General features: G+C 38.5%; 3 protein-coding genes across 6 annotated transcripts in view; 2 read left to right on the top strand and 1 right to left on the bottom strand.

Annotated features, from left to right (window-relative positions):
* Positions 1-1,104, bottom strand: part of TRAPPC13 (trafficking protein particle complex subunit 13) — a 35,458-nt gene extending 34,354 nt beyond the window's left edge. For 2 of the 4 annotated variants that reach the window (XM_059916481.1, XM_059916479.1), the window contains exon 1: positions 437-1,104. In XM_059916481.1, coding sequence (XP_059772464.1) covers positions 437-482 — 46 coding nt within the window. In that variant the 5' untranslated portion in view covers positions 483-1,104. The remainder of the gene's footprint in view (positions 1-436) is intronic. The other 2 variants (XM_059916480.1, XM_059916482.1) reach the window with 1 other exon arrangement.
* An 84-nt stretch (positions 1,105-1,188) lies between these two features.
* The window catches only part of TRIM23 (tripartite motif containing 23), a 39,107-nt gene continuing 21,776 nt past the window's right edge, over positions 1,189-18,519 (top strand). The window contains exons 1-3 of the mRNA XM_059916477.1: positions 1,189-1,313; positions 5,895-6,057; positions 11,644-11,765. Of these exons, the coding sequence (XP_059772460.1) occupies positions 1,233-1,313; positions 5,895-6,057; positions 11,644-11,765 (366 nt within the window). The 5' untranslated portion in view covers positions 1,189-1,232. The remainder of the gene's footprint in view (positions 1,314-5,894; positions 6,058-11,643; positions 11,766-18,519) is intronic.
* On the top strand, positions 8,181-9,704 carry LOC132362050 (F-box only protein 27-like). The gene is given in 3 exon segments (XM_059916020.1): positions 8,181-8,278; positions 8,360-8,882; positions 8,884-9,704. Coding segments are annotated over 3 exon segments (999 nt in total). The 3' UTR covers positions 9,262-9,704.

Below are 18,519 nucleotides of genomic sequence, written 5' to 3'. Positions count from 1 at the left end.
AGACTAATTTCACAGATGAAGCTGAAGCCTGGTAACTTTGTCATTGCCGCATGAAGAGACAAGAGACAGAAGGAAAAACCACTTTAGATACCCGCTGTTAATCATCACGGTTCACAAGGCTCTCCCCGGGTAGGGTGGGGACGTCAGCATCTGCGGCTAAAATCTGTCTGGTGACTGCAGCAGCATGTAACAGAGTAAGTAATTTACCAGGTATCTATTCCATTCTAACGGGGGCTCTCAAACCTAAAAAGCAAAGAGGAGAAATAGTTTCCTTTCGCTCGGCGCCAAGGAACCAAGCAGGAGGGCCTGCATTGACAGTGTTTAAGAAGGACGAGGCCTATATCCCAGAGGCCAGGTCTATGTGTCAAAGGCTTCGAGAACTAGTGAGAGAAAGGGAGAAAACAGATTAAAGGGAGTCGGGTTCGCAAAAGTTTACCTTTCAGGGCCAGCAGGTGCTCCTGTTTGGGGGGATTCACTTCCATTTTGACCGGCACTTTGGACCCACTGCCTACGGAGGCTGAAGAGGGTCAATCAGCTCGGAAGAAGACAGAAAAGCGCACGTTCGGGAAGACAGGGCATCAAACACACTCCCAACAGTTTCTCTCTGCCGGTGGTGCCTTAAATTCTCTTCTTACCACGTCCTTTACGAACCCAACCGCTTTTTTACCAAAGCCATCTCTTGCCTCTTAGAGACCTATACATAAAATACTTCTCTATTTTCCAGTCACAATCACACACCGCGACTTCAAGAAACCACTCCTCGGTGACAATTCACGGCCTCCCAAATACCTACATTGCAGATTAAATGATATAGATGTGGCATGCTGGGACTTGTAGTTCAAAAGCCGCAGGGCATGCAGGGACATGTAGTCCCCTCTCGCCCCGTCCGTTTTGCAGTTGGGGAGAAGAGGTTGTTCCTGGAGCGGGAATTTCACCCCAAAACTTTACTTTTGTTTTATCCCTTCTTTTTCCTCTTAATTTTACTCCTTCCATCAATTTCAGACTCCTCAATAATAACAATAAAAAATAACAAAGTACCCACGCACAGGCCTGCGAACCCAAACACCTAGCGGCTGGCGGGAGGATACGCGAAGAGACCGTCCCAGCAGCGCCCCGCGTGGTACTGCGCCTGTGCGCCCCCGGCGAGCGCCGAGGCTTCTGGGTAGGTGGCTCTACCCCGCCCATCAGGTGAAGGCCTTGAGGGCTGTTTCTGCGGCGCCGCTCGTTCTAGGATGGCTGCCCTGGTTGTAAACAAGCCTGGAGCCGGACTAGACAGTGGTCGTCAGGGCAGCCGGGGGACGGCCGTGGTGAAGGTGAGGGACCTTGCGTGCTCTGTTCTCCACCATCGGCCTCCCTTCTGTTTATCCCGGAGATCTGGCGGCTGCACCGCGGCCCTGGCTTTTTTGGGGCGGGATGCGCGGCCTCTGGCCCCTCTCGGCTTTACAAGCCTGTCTCTCGCCTCCGGACCTTTATCCCAGCAGGCCTGAGGTTACCTGGTCTTCTGGCCACGCTAGTCCTCTGCTTGGAGTCGCCAACGGGGACGTTTGTGAAAAGGAGCTAATGGGCCTGGGAGAGTGACCTGGGCTGGTCTTTCCCCAGGCCCTCTGTTTTTAGTTAAGCCCAACAGGCATTAATTAGCTTATTTTTAGGAAATTGAGCCGTTATTATCGCCAGGTACTAAGTTAGGTATTTTAGCTCGTTAATATCTGTTTAGGAGGTAAGTGTTGATTACAGTCTTAAAGGTGAGGAAACTCAGGTTTCAGTTAACATTGTGTAGCAGAACCAGAGTTGACTGGCTGTAAAGTATGCTTTTAACTATCGCACTACTTCTGTAATCAGACCTCTGTTATTGGTTGACCCGCCTCCTCCTTCTTTGGGAGTACGGTCTGTCAACACCTTTGAGAAGTCTCCAACAGCCCCATTAACGCTGGGGAATATGAATTACCCTGTGCTTGAAGTTTGAAATTCTAACATGTGTAAATGCTCCAAAGTGGGTTTACTAAAAATTCAGATGAAGTATGTAGAATTCACTTTTCCATAGGTAGATAGATCTGAAAGGGAGAACTGATCTTAAAGGTTTGTAGAATAACCTTCAGGATCATCTGTAGTCTGAGATATTGGCAATTCTTATTCCTGGCTACATATTAGAATCACTGAGGACTTAAAATTAAAAAAAAAAAAAAGAAACTACTTAATCCCCCATTTCTGAGTAAGTTGACATCAGTATATATTTTGCAGTCCCAGAGTGATTTTAATGTGCAACTAGGATTCAGAACCACTGGACCAGATATCTGAAGTTCTTTTAAGATCTTGAGTAATAGACACCTATGGTTTTTCACCTAATGTTGGTTTTATGTGACAAAAAATGATACATTTCTGCTTACAACTGTATTATCAATCAGTATTGGGGGTTGTTGATTTATCTGACCTTTATATATTAATGAAGTTATTCTGAAGGTACATAGCATATCTGAGATGCAGAGGAGCCCTCTTATTATTCAACTTGTTGTATGGTTGAGATTTTATTTATTGAATTGTGCTTTTTCTATGTAGAGAATACCTGAAGGTTATTTTGTGAATTAACTTCAATTAAGAAGTAATTGGAATGGATATTATTGCTGTATCTACTTTTGTTACCCTGTTTGCCTTAAAATCTGAAAAATATACCAAAGCCTGATGTAACTCCAGTTTATTATAGCACAGAGTTTGATAAATTAGAGGCTCATTTTGTTAATCTTCATTTTTATGTGTAAATTGTGACTGAGATGTGCAGTAGGATAGTCCTTTTTGGCAAGATCCTCATGCTGTAATTTGTAAGAAATACAGTGGCATAAATTTAAAAAAAATCTCACAGATGAAAGCAAGAAGTGTTCATTGGAAAGTAAAAGTTGAAGTATATAATGGTAATATATATATATGTAAAATGGCTTCTTGCTTAATGAACAAGTAGATGATGACAGGGTTTTTATCGTTAGGAAAAACAGACCAAAGTTGGTCCTTGCATTCACAAAAGACTAGTGAGCTTTCTTAGTCCTTTGAAAATATGGCCTGGTGTATTAAAATTTGATTTTCACGTAATAAGTTTGAAGCCCTCTTTGGCATATTGTGAAGTTTGTAAAATAAAGAGCTTTTTTCCTATCTAGGACTTAATTTCTTATGCTGTTAGCCACAATTCCTATTAATAAATACTGAAGAAAAAATTTCTTACTCTTATTTGCTGAGTTGATGCAAAATAGTCTAATAACTGTTTTTGGAATTATGTTTGGTTTACTAATCAGTGGAATTTTACTAGTGCTTTTTGGAAAAAAACCTACGGTTGCAACATGAGTAAGTTCTCTTATCTTGTGTAATGATGGGGTTAAAGATGAATGAAAAAAGTAAAATTTTAATTTGGTTCTTTGGAGTTTATTGTCATATATAAGTTTAATATGGTGTCACTATAGTGAGGACATTTATTTAAAATGTTGCATTTATAATACCTAATTCTGTTGTGAATATCTTTTCTGTACTTAGTTGAATTTGATATTTAAGTGAGGATTTTTTTTCTTTTGTTCTTTTTTTTAAAGTGAGGATATTTAAGTGAAACTTTTTTCCTGCCTTTTTAAAAAATACAGGATAATTTGAAGTGTGTGTATTGTGTGTGTGTGTATGTGTATATATATATATATGATTTATGTGTAGCTGTTCCCCAGCTGTTTCCATTCCTCAAAGAGAACTACAATTCGAATATAATGTTTCCTGTGTATCTTGCCAGAAAGATAGTATGCTTGTAAAACAATATATATGAAAATATATGCTCTCTTTATTTCCTTTCCTTTATGCAAAAGTTAAATATTCTATGTCATTTTTCACTTTGCTTTGTTGATATGAAATCATTCTGTGTTTGTACATAAAAAATTTCCTAACTTTTCCTCCCCAGATTGCACAGTTTTGCAGTATATGAATGTGCCATAATTTATTTTCCATATATATTTACTTTGTTTCTAATCTTTTGCTAATGCAAAAGGTGCTCTAAGGAATAGCATATAGATCTTTTCACACATGTGATATTTGTAGGATAAATTCCTGGAGGTAGAATTACTAAGCTATTCAAACTTTTGATAGGTATTGCCAAATTGCCTTCCATAGAGGCTATATCAGTCAATAAACATTTCACAGCAACCAGCAGTTTATTTATTCTCCCACACTTTCACTAGCACAAAGTGTTATCAACTTTTAAAAATCTAATCTGAAAAAAAGTATATTGGGATAGCTTCAACTGACTTCAAAATGTTTTGGGTGAGATTGGACACCTTTTCATATAATTAATGAGCTGTTTTCTTTTCCTTTTCTGTGAACTATGTGTTACACTTCAGCTTCTTTTGAACCGTACGGAGATGCAAGCCAGCTATGAATTATCAGTTTATTTACAGTGAAAGATGTTTACATTTCAAGCACTGACTCCAGTTTAATTGTGGAGTTAAGATTAAAATTTTAATGAATTAAGTCTGACTTCCACTCTGGGTTTTCTGTTTTTTACCTTGTATTATGCATTTGTTGGGGGATGGTGGTTGGCTGTTTTAAAAATTTTATTTTGTTGGACTTCATTAATATAAGCATGTAGGTGCTTGGTCTTTGGAATACCCTGTTCCTGAGGGCTTTTTGGTCTAACAGGGAAAGACAGGCTGTAACGCCAATAAAAGTATTAAGGTGTTTTGGATGTTAAGATCGACACTTATCCATGGTACATGGGGGCCCAAAGGATAGTGTGTTCATTTACGAATTTGTTGGTTTATTAATGTAAAAAAAGAATCCACTAGGAAAATGTCTATTTAGCTGTTTCTTCAGCATTAGCATAAAGAAAGAGGCAAAAACAGTTTGTTACGTGCTGGGAACTACAAATTGTTTGATATAGTTTGAGAATAGAGTTTGGAAGGGAAGAGAAGCAATAGGACGGGGGCCAGATTGTAGTAGGTCATGGATGGTGGGCACCGAGTTCGGGGTACAATCAAACAGTTCAGTGTGGGTATTTTTAAAAAATTAATTAAATTGTGAAACACTTCAGGTATATTAAGAAATAAAAGTACCTTCATTGATATAAATATAGTTTGTTGACTAATTATAAAACAAACTGATGGACCGGGGAATCAGAATATGCCGCTTCTTGTCACCTTTCTTTCTCTCTTTTTAGTTGAAGTATAGTTGATTTTTTTTTTTTTTTTAATTTAAGTATAGTTGATTTGTCACCTTTCTTTTGACTGACTATGTGGCCTTGAGCAAGTCATGTACTTGTAATTGGAACTAGATAAAGAAAATATTTTCTGTTTTCTAACCCAGGGGCATATTTATTAATTGAGAACAAGGAATTGAAATTTAAGTCTAATTGCATTCTTATCTTTACATTGTATAATGTAAATGAATAGTATAAGACACTTGAAAATTACTTATAGTCTTTTCTTAACAAGTTCTTTATAATTTACAAGGTAAGTTGTCATCCTAGCACATATTTCAAATTATTTTTGTCCAAATTAATGATGGTTTTTTGAGGGTTAGGTAATTGCGGAGAAATTGTTTAAGAACCCAACTTCGGTAGAGTTATATATGGTTACGGATTCAGATGTAATGAATCATGTCACAATTTTCAAAAGCTAAAGATGTTTGTTTACAATGTTATCTTGATCCCTAACACTTACCCTTTCAAGGAGATTTCACTATGATATAATTGTGGTAAGATCTGTCAGATGAAAGGATAAAAGGTGATTTAAGATTTTATACCTAGACCGTTTTTTTCATGGAGGAATAAAGTAACTTAACAAGATTGATTCATTAAATTAGATCAGGTTTTTCTTTTTAGCCTGAAATATTTATGCTTTTAAAGTCATTTAAAGAGCACATGTGTCCTTTCCAAATATTAGGTGCTGGAGTGTGGAGTTTGTGAAGATGTCTTTTCTTTGCAAGGAGACAAAGTTCCTCGCCTTCTGCTTTGTGGCCACACAGTCTGTCATGACTGTCTCACTCGGCTGCCTCTTCATGGAAGAGCAATCCGTTGCCCTTTTGATCGACAAGTAACAGACCTAGGTAGGAAAAAATATATATAAAATTGTTCACGTAATACAAATATCATAGAAAACAATTTTTTTCTACTTGATTTTAAAAATCATAAAATTCTGGGAATTCCCTGGCGGTCCAGTGGTTAGGACTCTGGGCTTCTACTGCAGGGGCCACGGGTTTGATCCCTAGTTGGGGAGCATGCTGTGGTGCAGCCAAAAAAAAAAAGAAAAATTATAAAATTCCAAGGAGGTTTCAGTTTCTATTAAAGCCAGTAGTCTTGAAGCTATAAACTAGCCCACTCTTAGGTACTAATTTTATTTCATCTTGTGAAATTTTTATATTCAGTACTTATAGATCAATAGTTTTAAGACACCTGAGAAAAACATACTAACCTTTTTCATTTGCCTGTAAAACAGGGTTTACCTTAGACATGAATAGGCCAATAATGAAAATACAGGTAAGTAATTTGAGTTTCAGCATGTTGTTATTTACTGATATCTGAGGCAGAAGTGTTTGTAGCTAGTGATAACTACTAACTACTTGTTTTCTGTTAAAATGAATTTAAAGGTCTGGTGGATTTTTTTCAGTTTCCTGCATACTTTTATTTATTTTATTTATTTATTTTTAAAATAAATTTATTTATTTATTTTTGGCTACGTTGGGTCTTCGTTGCTGTGCGTGGACTTTCTCTAGTTGAGGTGAGCAGGGGTCTACTCTTCCTTGTGCGTGGGCTTCTCGTGGAGCACAGGCTCTAAGTGCGTGGGCTTCAGTAGTTGGGGCACGTGGGCTCGGTGGTTCTGTCTCGTTAGCTGTGGAGCACAGGCTCAGTAGTTGTGGCACATGGGCTTAGTTGCTCCGTGGCATGTGGGATCTTCCTGGACCAGGGAACGAACCCATGTTCCCTGCATTGGCAGGCGGATTCTTAGCCACTGCACCACCAGGGAAGTCCCCCTACATACTTTTAAAACTTCACTTTATATTTTTCAAAATGAATTAATTACTGTGGGATACCGGATTTGGAAATAACATTTATTAACATTTGAACAGTTACTTTACAACCATAAATTCTATGTTTATTCTTTTTAATAATTGAATTTCTCCAAAAGTAATAGTTTAAGGTTGTCAGTTTTTTTCAGGTCAGTAGCACTAATTGTTTTAAGACTGTTTTAATGTATTCATACTATATGTCAAGTGGAACACATTTAAATAATTTAACCAGCAAAAAAAGGAAGCAAGAGTACCCAGATGTTTAGACTGAAAAGCTTTAAGATGCTAAGAAGCATGGTTGTAAAATATTTTCTTGTAAGGAAAGAATGGGTTTCTTAAGGTTTTGGTAGTCCTTGATTTAAGTAAGTAGTATGCCCATTTGCCAGAAAACTAATATAGGAAAGTGTTAGCATTAACTTACTGTTAGCCAAGAAATAATAAAGTGGAGGGGGGAGATGTCTATTTTGACATTCTTTTATTTGGCCTTTTATTCTGTAATTTATATATATCATACCATCTTCTTTATATAAAACTATATAAAAGTAGTAATATTTTGCACACAGAGGATGGACCCTTCCACCACTTTGAAGGGCACTGTCTTCTCTACATAAATCCACAATGTGGGTTGTTATCATCCTCACTGTGATAAACTAGGAATTTATGACAGGTAATGGTTAGTCGTATCCTAGGTTGAAATCAGACATGATTGCTGTCATATCAACATTAGAAAAAACAAGCAAACCAACAACTCTGCCTCAGGTATAGGTTGTAATTATTATAGGTAATTACTATAGCTTGTAGGTAAGATTTTTGCCGTGATTCCAGCCTACGGAATATGTGCTAATGACCTTTGCTATAGTTTGCTGTCATTGTTTTTTAATCTATTTTTAAATGTATTCTAGAAATAATGTATATATACATTGCAGAAAATTTGAAAAATCTATTAAAAAGTATAAAGAAGAAAAAAAATCATTTTTTGCTTCTAAAGAAGCAAATTACTGTTTTTTTTTCCATTATGGTTTATTACTGGATATTGAATATAGTTCCCTGTGCTATATAGTAGCACCTTGTTTATCCATTCTGTATATAATAGTTTGCATCTGCTAATCCCAAACTCCCAATCTCCCCCCCACCATGCCCCAATCCCCCAAACTATTGTTAATATGAGAGAATCAGAATTAGAATTCTTCTCTAGTTCAAGAATAGTATCAGAGTCAGAGGGAGGATGGGGCTGGGGCGGGGGGCAGGGGTCTGGGGCTGGGTATTAGGAAGGGAGGGGCGGGGGAATAAAAAGGGCGGAGGTGGAGAAGGGAGCACGTGAGGCAAGGTGATGGCCCACCAGGGAGGAGCAATGGCTGAGATGCCCACAGTGGCAGCCGGGCCTGGCGAGGAGACCACGCACGTGCACCTCAGCCTCCAGGGGCCTGCCCGCCAGAGTCTCCGCTCCGGACCCCGAACCCGAGGAGGCGCTGGGTCTGGGCCAACTGCCCATGGAGCTCCTCGAGATGGTGCTGAGCCACGTGCCCCCACACATGCTCCTCGGGCACTGCCGCCGGGTGTGCTGGTGCTGGCGTGACCTGGTGGACTGCCAGGACGTGAGGCTGAGCATCCTGGCCCGAGACCGTGCTGCCCTGTCACCTGTCCTCCACACCTACCTGCCCCCCGCTGACGACCTCAGGCCCTGCATCCTGGGCTGCTTCTGCGAGCGAGGACCGATAGGACGCAACCTGCTCCGGAACCCCAAGGGCCTAGAAGGCTTCCGGGACTGGACGATGCAGAGCAGTGGAGACGGCTGGGGAGAGGAGGATAACTTGGAGGTCAGGCCTGGGGCCGCTTCCCGGGCCTCCTTCCTGTCTGCCTACAAGGTGGTGTCACAAGAAGGAAATGTTGGACCTGGAGGAGGAGGGTCTGTGGCCAGAACTCCTGTATAGTGGAAAGGTTGAGATTTGTGTCTCTGCCGGGTGGACAGACCAACAAGGCAGGGCCTGTGTATATGAGCTAACTGTCCAACTTCTAGATGCCAACCAGACCATGCTGCATAATTTCTCTCCTATGCGTGTTTCCATCCGGCAAGGTAGAAACAGTGTCCGCTTTGAGGTCAACCATGTGTTCTTCAGCTTCAAGATTGGTGTCCGCTTTGTGTCTGTTGAACACTGGGTTTGGGACTTGGGGTTCTGGCCTGAACAAAATGGAATCTATCTGCCCAATGCCAGTGTGATTCCACGGGTACATCTGTTCAAATGAAGGACTGTCCTAGTAAAACAACCTGACCGTGCTTTCCAGGAGTTGGGACCATTAGCTGGGCCATCTCATTAATCAGGCTCTTATAGCTCCTGGCATCCTGGGATCTGCTGGGGCCCATCGAGGGTCCTACTGGGCCCTGTCTTTAGAATCTGGAAGCTACTAGAAGAATGTTCTTCCGTCAGATTTACAGCTGCTGCTGCTGTAAGGCAGCCCCTGGTCTATTGAGTGGAAACCCACAGTGAGCACAGGGAAATGCTGGATTGGGAGAGGCCCTCACCCTCCCCTCACACCAGGCCCTTGAAACCACCTTTTGTGGTTTCAAGACTGGGACCAGGACTCAGAGCTGAAAGTCAAACTAGCTCCAAAAATGTTTGGAGACAGAGGTTTCTGTCCACCCTGTGAACAGTGAAGTGGTCCCCTGAGCCCAACCCTACCCTGAATTGTATGGTGTATAAAATCATTTTGTTGTTTTGAAATTCTTTTCAAACATGGAGAGAATAAATATATTTTATTTATAAAATATCTGCCAATCATAGGTAATAAAGGTATTATTTTGCCAAAAAAAAAAAAAGAATAGTATCAGTAGTTGTTTGTCATGGTTATTAATACTGGTCAGCATTACTTATGGTTCTTCTCTTCCGTTCGCATGGTAAAATTACACTTCCCTGCCCTCTTATGATTAGGTAGGAAGAGCTGTGTGATTTCCCTTTAACCAGTGAAATTATGAGTAGAAGTGAAGTGTTAACTTCCAGGTAGAAGCTGTTAAGAATGGATTTATGATGGTTTGCAGTAAATCCTTCTCCCTGCTATAGTGAGGTGGTCCAGGTGGTTGGAGCCGCAGTGGCCTGTGTCCCCTGATTGTAGGGAACAGAGCCTCTCTTGGCTTCACCAGCCCTTGAGCTGCTGCGTGAGCAAAAAGCAAATCTTTGTTGCTTTAAGCCATTGAGATTTTAGAGTTATTTTGACAGTTACAGGAGTATTAAGTGATATACTAGGCAGTAGATAGATACTGCCTAGATACTGCTAGGAGTTTACGTGTATGTGTTTACTATATAATGACAGTATTTGGATATCGTCAAGATAATACTTTTAAATAAAGGACTCAGTATACTTCTTAATCTTTTATGAATAAAGTGGATAGAACTCAGCTTGAGGTAGAATATGTGTGAAAAATTAAAACAGTTGAGAAAGCCCTGTGGGGTGGCAAGGCTGAGGCCCTGCCCTTCCCTTCCCTTCCCTTCATCTTCCTTTCTTCCTTCCTTTTTTTCTTCCCTCCCTTCCTCCCTTAGAAAAGAGAGGCCAAGAGGAAGGGGAGCCATGTAGCCAATGACCCCATCATCCTTTTATTTATTTGCTTTTTTGTATTAGGTGGCAGCTTTGTGTCACATGGTATTTGTTGTATAGAAGCTCATCATAACAGACAGATATTCCTTCTAATTGCTGAAGGATCTGGCTCTTATTTATAGGCTTAGGAAGAGTTTGTGTGTGTGTTTGCACGTGTGCATGTGTGTATGCACATGCCCATATTGTGTGGGCACACGTGCGTGCACATATGAATGCTTACCTGGCCTTTTATGGTCAGTTCTGGGGAAAAGAAGCATTGGTCCTTATTCAAATGTGCCTAGATTCTTACCTACCTAAAAGGGACTATTGTCATGCCTTAGTGTGAAGCTCTGTGTATTTGTGTGAGAAAGAGTTTATATGTTCATTGACTGCTGTTAGGTTCTAGGTTAGATGAGGGGTGCGGAAAATACTATCTTTAGCTGTTATAGTTTCAGTTTACTTAAGAGACGGACTTATTTTTGGTTAAGTGTATCTTTCATACAGTGGTTTTCAGACATGAGTCATAGCTTATTTGTAGTCATAAAATCAATTTAATTGGTTGTGAATAGGATTTTTTAAAAAGAAATAGAACAAAAACCATCAGAGTGTGTCGCAAACTGTGAGGGTGAATATTGGTGTGTAAATCTTTTGTTTCAGGTGTGTGTGTGTGTGTGTGTGTGTGTGTGTGTGTGTGTGTTATCCTGGGTTGCAATGTGAAATGTATTTCTTGCTGTAGGTTGCTGTTAAAAATATTTAAAGCACTTGTTTTAGTATATGTAGTAAAAGTCAGTGACAAAATAGGATTTATAAAGTTAAATTATAGAAAAATAATAGAACTTTAAAATATGTTTCCACTTAGAATGCTAAGGAATTCTGTATTTTAAAGAGAATATTAAGACAACTGTTATAGCATTAACAGAAAATGGAGAAATTTTGAATTTTTAAAATTTAGACATTATTAATGATTGAACTATGAGACATAGAAATTACTATTGAGATTTGAGGTAAAATAAATAATATTCCATTTTGTTAGATTTAGTTTTTATTTTTATATTCTAGGAGATTCAGGTGTCTGGGGATTGAAAAAAAATTTTGCTTTATTGGAGCTTTTGGAACGACTACAGAATGGGCATATTGGTCAGTATGGAGCTGCAGAAGAAGCCATTGGGATATCTGGAGAGGTATTGATTGAACTTGTTGAAATTTTTGTTATGAGCATGAATTTTTTCTTTTAGTTTAAAATATTTGCTATTAGATGCACAATATTACCTTACTTACCCCAGCAGGTAGGATTCCAGAAACACAACTTTTCATTACATTATAGTTCTGAAGGCAGCAAAATCCCCAACCAAACAAAAGTAAAACTGAAATTTGAATTCTTTGAAAATGCTGTACCCAAAGTATGTTTAGTGTATTAACTTGTTTCCTTATCATCATTAATTCTATCTAAGGGTAAAGTGAAAAAGTAAGATTATGGATGAATAAGAAGGATGTGTAAGCTACATTAAAGCAGAGGATGCAAAAGTGAATCATTCAACAGTAAAGCACAGAGAAAGAAAGAGGAACTCCATGAAAGGGGCCTTTTAGTGTAGAGGCAGAATGCCTTAAAGATAGCAGTAGCTCCTGAGGGAATTACTATTAAATATCTTCATGAAAAGTTAAATTGTGCGTAGATGTACTCTCTTTATCCAGATAGGTAAGTATCCAGTAAATATTAGAAGACCACTAACACAAATTAAAATACATTTTTTTTCCCTTTATAAATCTATTTATTTAGTTATTTATTTTTGGCTGTGTTGGGTCTTCGTTTCTGTGAGAGGGCTTTCTCTATTTGTGGCGAGCGGGGGCCACTCTTCATCGCGGTGCGCGGGCCTCTCAATGTCGCGGCCGCTCCCGCCGCGGAGCACAGGCTCCAGACGCGCAGGCTCAGTAGTTGTGGCTCACGGGCTTAGTTGCTCCGCGGCATGTGGGATCCTCCCACACCAGGGCTCGAACCCGTGTCCTCTGCATTGGCAAGCAGATTCCCAACCACTGCGCCACCAGGGAAGCTCTAAAATACATTTTTAACACTTATAAAATTGTCTGCATAGCTCATACACTGTTCTGATTATAGGAATAGTTGTAGTAAATAGCAGGTAATAGTTTTGATGATCAACTTTAAAACCACATGTTTATTATGAAGGAAAACATGTCAGATTGACTTTTTACTTCTCTTTTATTAGATCATGATTTCCTTATATAAAATGAATCAGTGAAATGGATTTCAAACTGAAGCACTGTTTTCTAAAATTTGCAGTTTTTTCCCATGATTTATCTTTTATCTTTATTTTGAAAACCATTGAGTATTATCCGATGTTGGTCTTGTAAATTATTTATCAGGTCTGGAAAACAGAAGACATGACTTTTAATTTTATATGTATATATTTCTCATAATTGCAAACAAAACTGTTTAACTTTGGGTTCATTTTTTTATTTAGCGTGATATTGAATGACATCATTGATATATTTTCTAATTTTTATTTCTGCAAAAATTTATACCAAATCTTTCCCTTTCTAATTATGGCCTTTTAACATGCAGAAAAGTTTTCAAAGATTCTTGAATATCTGACATGTAAAATTTACAACTCATAATGCTTTTTACTAATTCATAAAAATTATAAATATTTAAAAGGTTATGTATGACATAGGGTTTTTGTTGTTGTTGTTGTTTCTTAAATCAGTGATTTTCAACCAGGATAGTGCAGTGGACTCACCTGTGGAGCTTTAGAAAAAATACACAACTTCCACTTCATCTCTCCCTATTGAGAAATAAGTGTTTCTCAGGTTGGGGTCTAGGCATCTGTGTTTTTAAAAGCTTCACTTGGTTATCTAAATAGCATTTGTGCTTCTCTTCTCCTATACATCATACTGACAAGTAATAGTTAAAGCAGTGAGGATGTATTTACTATCAGTTTTTTCAGTCTTAAAAAAAAAAGACTTCTATCCTCTATTGTCAGTTTCTTGCACGTAAAGTGACGGGATTTTGCAGAAGACATCTTTGCACTAGCTGTGAATCTATAACAGTGGTTTTATTTTTGACCTCAAATTCATAGCATATATTGATAATCAGTTTTGGAAATACCTTCTCACTTACCTATAGAAATGAGTAGCAAATGACCTTTGTACTTAATTACCAGTATATTTTTATGTATGAAGTCTGGTCAGTTAAAAAAAAAAATTATGGGCTTTTATATTTCAAAATTTGGCATGTTATTTATTTATGGTTGAACAACAGAAATTTATTTATCTTAATCACAGTTCTGGAGGCTGGTAAGTCCAAGATCAAGGTGTTGGCATTCTGAGACCTCTTCTTTTGGCTTGTAGGCCACGGCTACCTCACTGTGTGCTCACCTGGCCTTTCCTCAGGACATGTGCACAGGGAGAGAGGGAGGGAGATCTGTCTCTTCCTCTTCTTATGATGCCACCTACTGGATTAGGGCCACATCCTTATGGCCTTATTTAACCCTAATTACCTCCTAAAGACCCTATCTCCAAATGGCAGTAACACTGGGGGCTAGGGCTTCAATATATGAATTTTGGAAGAACACAGTTCAGTCCGTAGACCTGGGAAAGTCTATTCTAGGAAGGAAATAAAGATGAATGGGAAGGAGGTAAAGGAGACAGTAGAAGAAGAGAGGCATCCTGTGATGCTTACTCAGATTTTTTAGAAGTCTGACATTGAGGTGAGAGTAAAGGATTGAAATAGGATCCTAAAAGTACACAAGGAGCTACTTTTATTAATACTAAAATTACCTGTTGGGAAGCAGGTCCTGTGCTCAGTGCTGTAAATGCAGAAAACAGTAAGACAGTGTTCTTGCCTTCATGCAGCTTATACCTAGTTGATGACACAAACAAGTAGACGATTTCATTATCATGAAAAGTTCCAAGAGATTATCTCAGTAATGGTAGGCTTGGTTATAGACACTATCTCGTCTGCTGAAAATAAAGTGGAATTAATTCACTAAAAATTACTTTAAAAGCATTAAAGACCTGATAAGTTAGGAACAAAATATCAGGCCAAATCTGAAGGGAAAATGGAAATTCACTGAGATACAGGAGCAAAGAATGTGCTTTTGCCCTGAGGGCATTAGCCTATTCAGGAAAATGTCTGGGTTTTTTAATGGCCTTCAGTGGTGAGGAGGCATAAATCAAATACCAAACCCACACCTAGATGAGACATCCAGCAGAAGACATTCACAATAAGCCAGGACACCAGTTGAAACAGACATGCTATTGCACAGAATTAGATTCAGAGTTTGAATCTTTGGATTGTCCAAGTAATACCCATTTTTGCACTCATATTAAGGTGGTCCACTATTGATAATACGATAAAATCATGAAAAAATAAATATGAATCCCTTTCTAGAGTAAACTACCTTCATCCTAGGTCTCAGTTACCTCTCTAAATAATTTTTTTTGTCTTTCCTTGTATTTTCTTTTTTTTCTTTTAATTGGGGTATAGTTGTTTTACAATGTTGTGTTTCTGCTGTACAGCGAAGTGGAGTTCCCTGTGCTATACAGCAGGTTCTTATTAGTTAACTATTTTATACATATTAGTGTATATATATCAATCCCAATCTCCCAGTTCATCACACCCCCCATCCCCTGCTTTCCCCCCTTGGTGTCCATACGTTTGTTCTCTACATCTTTATCTCAATTTCTGCCCTGCAAACCCGTTCATCTGTACCATTTTTCTAGATTCCACATATATGCGTTAGTATACGATATTTGTTTTTCTCTTTCTGACCTTACTTCACCCTGTATGACAGTCTCTAGGTCCATCCACGTCTCTACAAATGACCCAATTTTGTTCCTTTTTATGGCTGAATAATCTTGCATTGTATATATGTACCACATCTTCTTTAACCACTCTTCTGTCGATGGGCATTTAGGTTGCTTCCATGACCTGGCTATTGTAAGTAGTGTTGCAATGAACATTGGGGTGCATGTGTCTTTTTTTTTTTTATTATTATTAAATAGGAACTGCTATTTATTTATTTATTTATTTATTTATTTATTTGCTTTGTTGGGTCTTTGCTGCTGCGAGCGGGCCTTCTCTAGTTGCAGTGAGTGGGCTTCTCATTGCGGTGGCCTGTCGTTGTGGAGCATGGGCTCTAGGCGCGTGGGCTTCAGTACTTGTGGTTCGCAGGCTCTAGAGCACAGGCTCAGCAGCTGTAGCACATGGGCTTAGTTGCTCCGCGGCATGTGGGATCCTCCCAGACCAGGGCTTGAACTTGTGTCCCCTGCTCCGGCAGGCAGATTCTCAACCACCATGCCACCAGGGAAGCCCACATGTGTGTTTTTGAATTATGGTTTTCTCTGGGTATATGCCCAGGATTGGGATTGCTGGGTCATATGGTAATTCTATTTTTAGTGTTTTTAAGGAAACTCCATATTGTTCTCCATAGTGGCTGTATCGATTTACATTCCCACCAGCAGTGCAAGAGGGTTCCCTTTTCTCCACACCCTCTGTGGCATTTGTTGTTTGTAGATTTTCTGATGATGCCCATTCTAACCAGTGTGAGGTGATACCTCACTGTAGTTTTGATTTGCATTTCTCTAATAATTAGTGATGTTGAGCAGCTTTTCATGTGCCTCTTGGCCATCTATATGTCTTCTTTGGAGAAATGACTATTTAGGTCTTCTGCTCATTTTGTGATTGGGTTGTTTGTTTTTTTGATATTGAGCTGCATGAGCTGTTTATATATTTTGGAAATTGATCCTTTGTCCATTGATTAGTTTGCAAATATTTCCTCCCATTCTGAGGGTTGTCTTTGGGTCTTGTTTATAGTTTCTTTTGCTGTGCAAAAGCTTTTAAGTTTAAGTCTGCTGATCTTTTTTGACCCACGTCCTAGAGTAATGGAAATAAAAACAAAAATAAGCATGGTGTATCACATGATTGATTTGTGAATATTGAAGAATCCTTGCATCCCTGGGATAAATCTAACTTGGTCATGGTGTGTATGATCATTTTAATGTATTGTTGGAGTCAGTTTGCTAGTATTTTGTTGAGGATTTTTGCATCTGTATTCATCAGTGATATTGGTCTGTAATTCTCTTTTTTTGTAGTATGTTTGTCTGGTTTTGGTATCAGGGTGATGGTGGCCTCATAGAGTGAGTTTGGGAGTGTTCCTTCCTCAGCAATTTTTTGGAAGAGTTGAGAAGGATGGGTGTTAGCTCTTCCCTTAATGTTTGATATAATTCACCTGTGAATCCATCTGGTCCTGGACTTTTGTTTGTTGGAAGATTTTTAATCACAGTTTCAATTTCATTACTTGTGATTGGTCTGTTGATATTTTCTATTTCTTCCTGGTTCAGTCTTGGAAGGTTATACCTTTCTAAGAATTTGTCCATTTCTTCCAGGTTGTCCATTTTATTGGCATAGAGTTGCTTGTAGTAGTCTCTTATGATGCTTTGTATTTCTGCAGTGTCTGTTGTAACTTCTCCTTTTTCATTTCTAATTTTATTGATTTGAGTCCTCTCCCTCTTTTTCTTGATGAGTCCGGGTAAAGGTTTATCAATTTTATTTATTTCTCAAAGAACCAACTTTTAGTTTTATTGATCTTTGCTATTGTTTTCTTTGTTTCTATTTCATTTGTTTCTGCTCAGATGTTTATGATTCTTTCCTTCTGCTGACTTTGGGGTTTTTTTGTTCTTCTTTTTCTAGTTCCTTTAGGTGTAAGTTTAGATTGTTTATTTGAGATTTTTCTTGTTTCTTGAGATAGGATTGTTTTGCTATAAACTTCCCTTTTAGAACTGCTTTTGCTGCATCCCATAGGTTTTGGGTCATCATGTTTTTGTTGTCATTTGTCTCTAGGTATTGTTTGATTTCTTCAGTGATCTCTTGGTTATTTTGTAGCGTATTGTTTACCCTCCACATGTTTGTGTTTTTCACATTTTTTTTTCCTGTAATTGATTTCTAATCTCATAGCATTGTGGTCGGAAAAGATGCTTGATACGCTTTCAAGTTTCTTATATTTACTGAGGCTTGATTTGTGACCCAAGATGTGATCTATCCTGGAGAATGTTCCATGTGCACTTGAGAGGAAAGTGTAATCTGCTTCTTTCAGATGGAATGTCCTATAAATATCAATTAAATCTATCTGGTTTATTTTGTCATTTAAAGCTCGTGTTTCCTTATTAATTTTCTGTCTGGATTGTCTGTCCATTGGTGTAAGTGAGGTGTTAAAGTCCCCCACTATTATTGTGTTACTGTTGATTTCCCCTTTTATAGCTGTTAGCATTTGCCTTATGTATTGAGGTGCTCCTATGTTAGGTGCATGTATATTTATAATTGTTATATCTTCCTTTTAGATTGATCCCTTGATCATTATGTAGTGTCCTTCCTTGTCTCTTGTAACATCCTTTATTTTAAAGTCTATTTTATCTGATATGAGTATTGCTACTCCAGCTTTCTTTTGATTTCCATTTGCATGGACTGTTTTTTCCATCTCCTCACTTTCTGTCTGTATGTGTCCCTAGGTCTGAAGTGGGTCTCTTGTAGACAGCATATATATGGGTCTTGTTTTTGTATCCATTCAGCAAGCCTGTGTCTTTTGGTTAGAGCATTTAATCCATTCACATTTAAGGTAATTATCAATATGTATGTTCCTATTACCATTTTCTTAATTGTTTTGGGTTTGTTTTTGTAGGTCCTTTTCTTCTCTTGTGTTTCCCACTTAGAGAAGTTCCTTTAGCCTTTGTTGTAGAGCTGGTTTGGTGGTGCTGAATTCTCTTAGCTTTTGCTTGTCTGTAAAGCTTTTAATTTCTCCATCAAATCTGAATGAAATCCTTACTGGGTAGAGTATTCTTGATTGCAGCTTCTTCCCTTTCATCACTTTAAATATATTGTACCACTCCCTTCTGGTTTGCTGAGTGTCTGCTGATAAATCAGTG

This window comes from Balaenoptera ricei, chromosome 3, assembly GCF_028023285.1.
Source record: "Balaenoptera ricei isolate mBalRic1 chromosome 3, mBalRic1.hap2, whole genome shotgun sequence".
NCBI lineage: Eukaryota > Metazoa > Chordata > Mammalia > Artiodactyla > Balaenopteridae > Balaenoptera > Balaenoptera ricei.
This window is presented reverse-complemented; position numbering and strand designations above follow the sequence as displayed.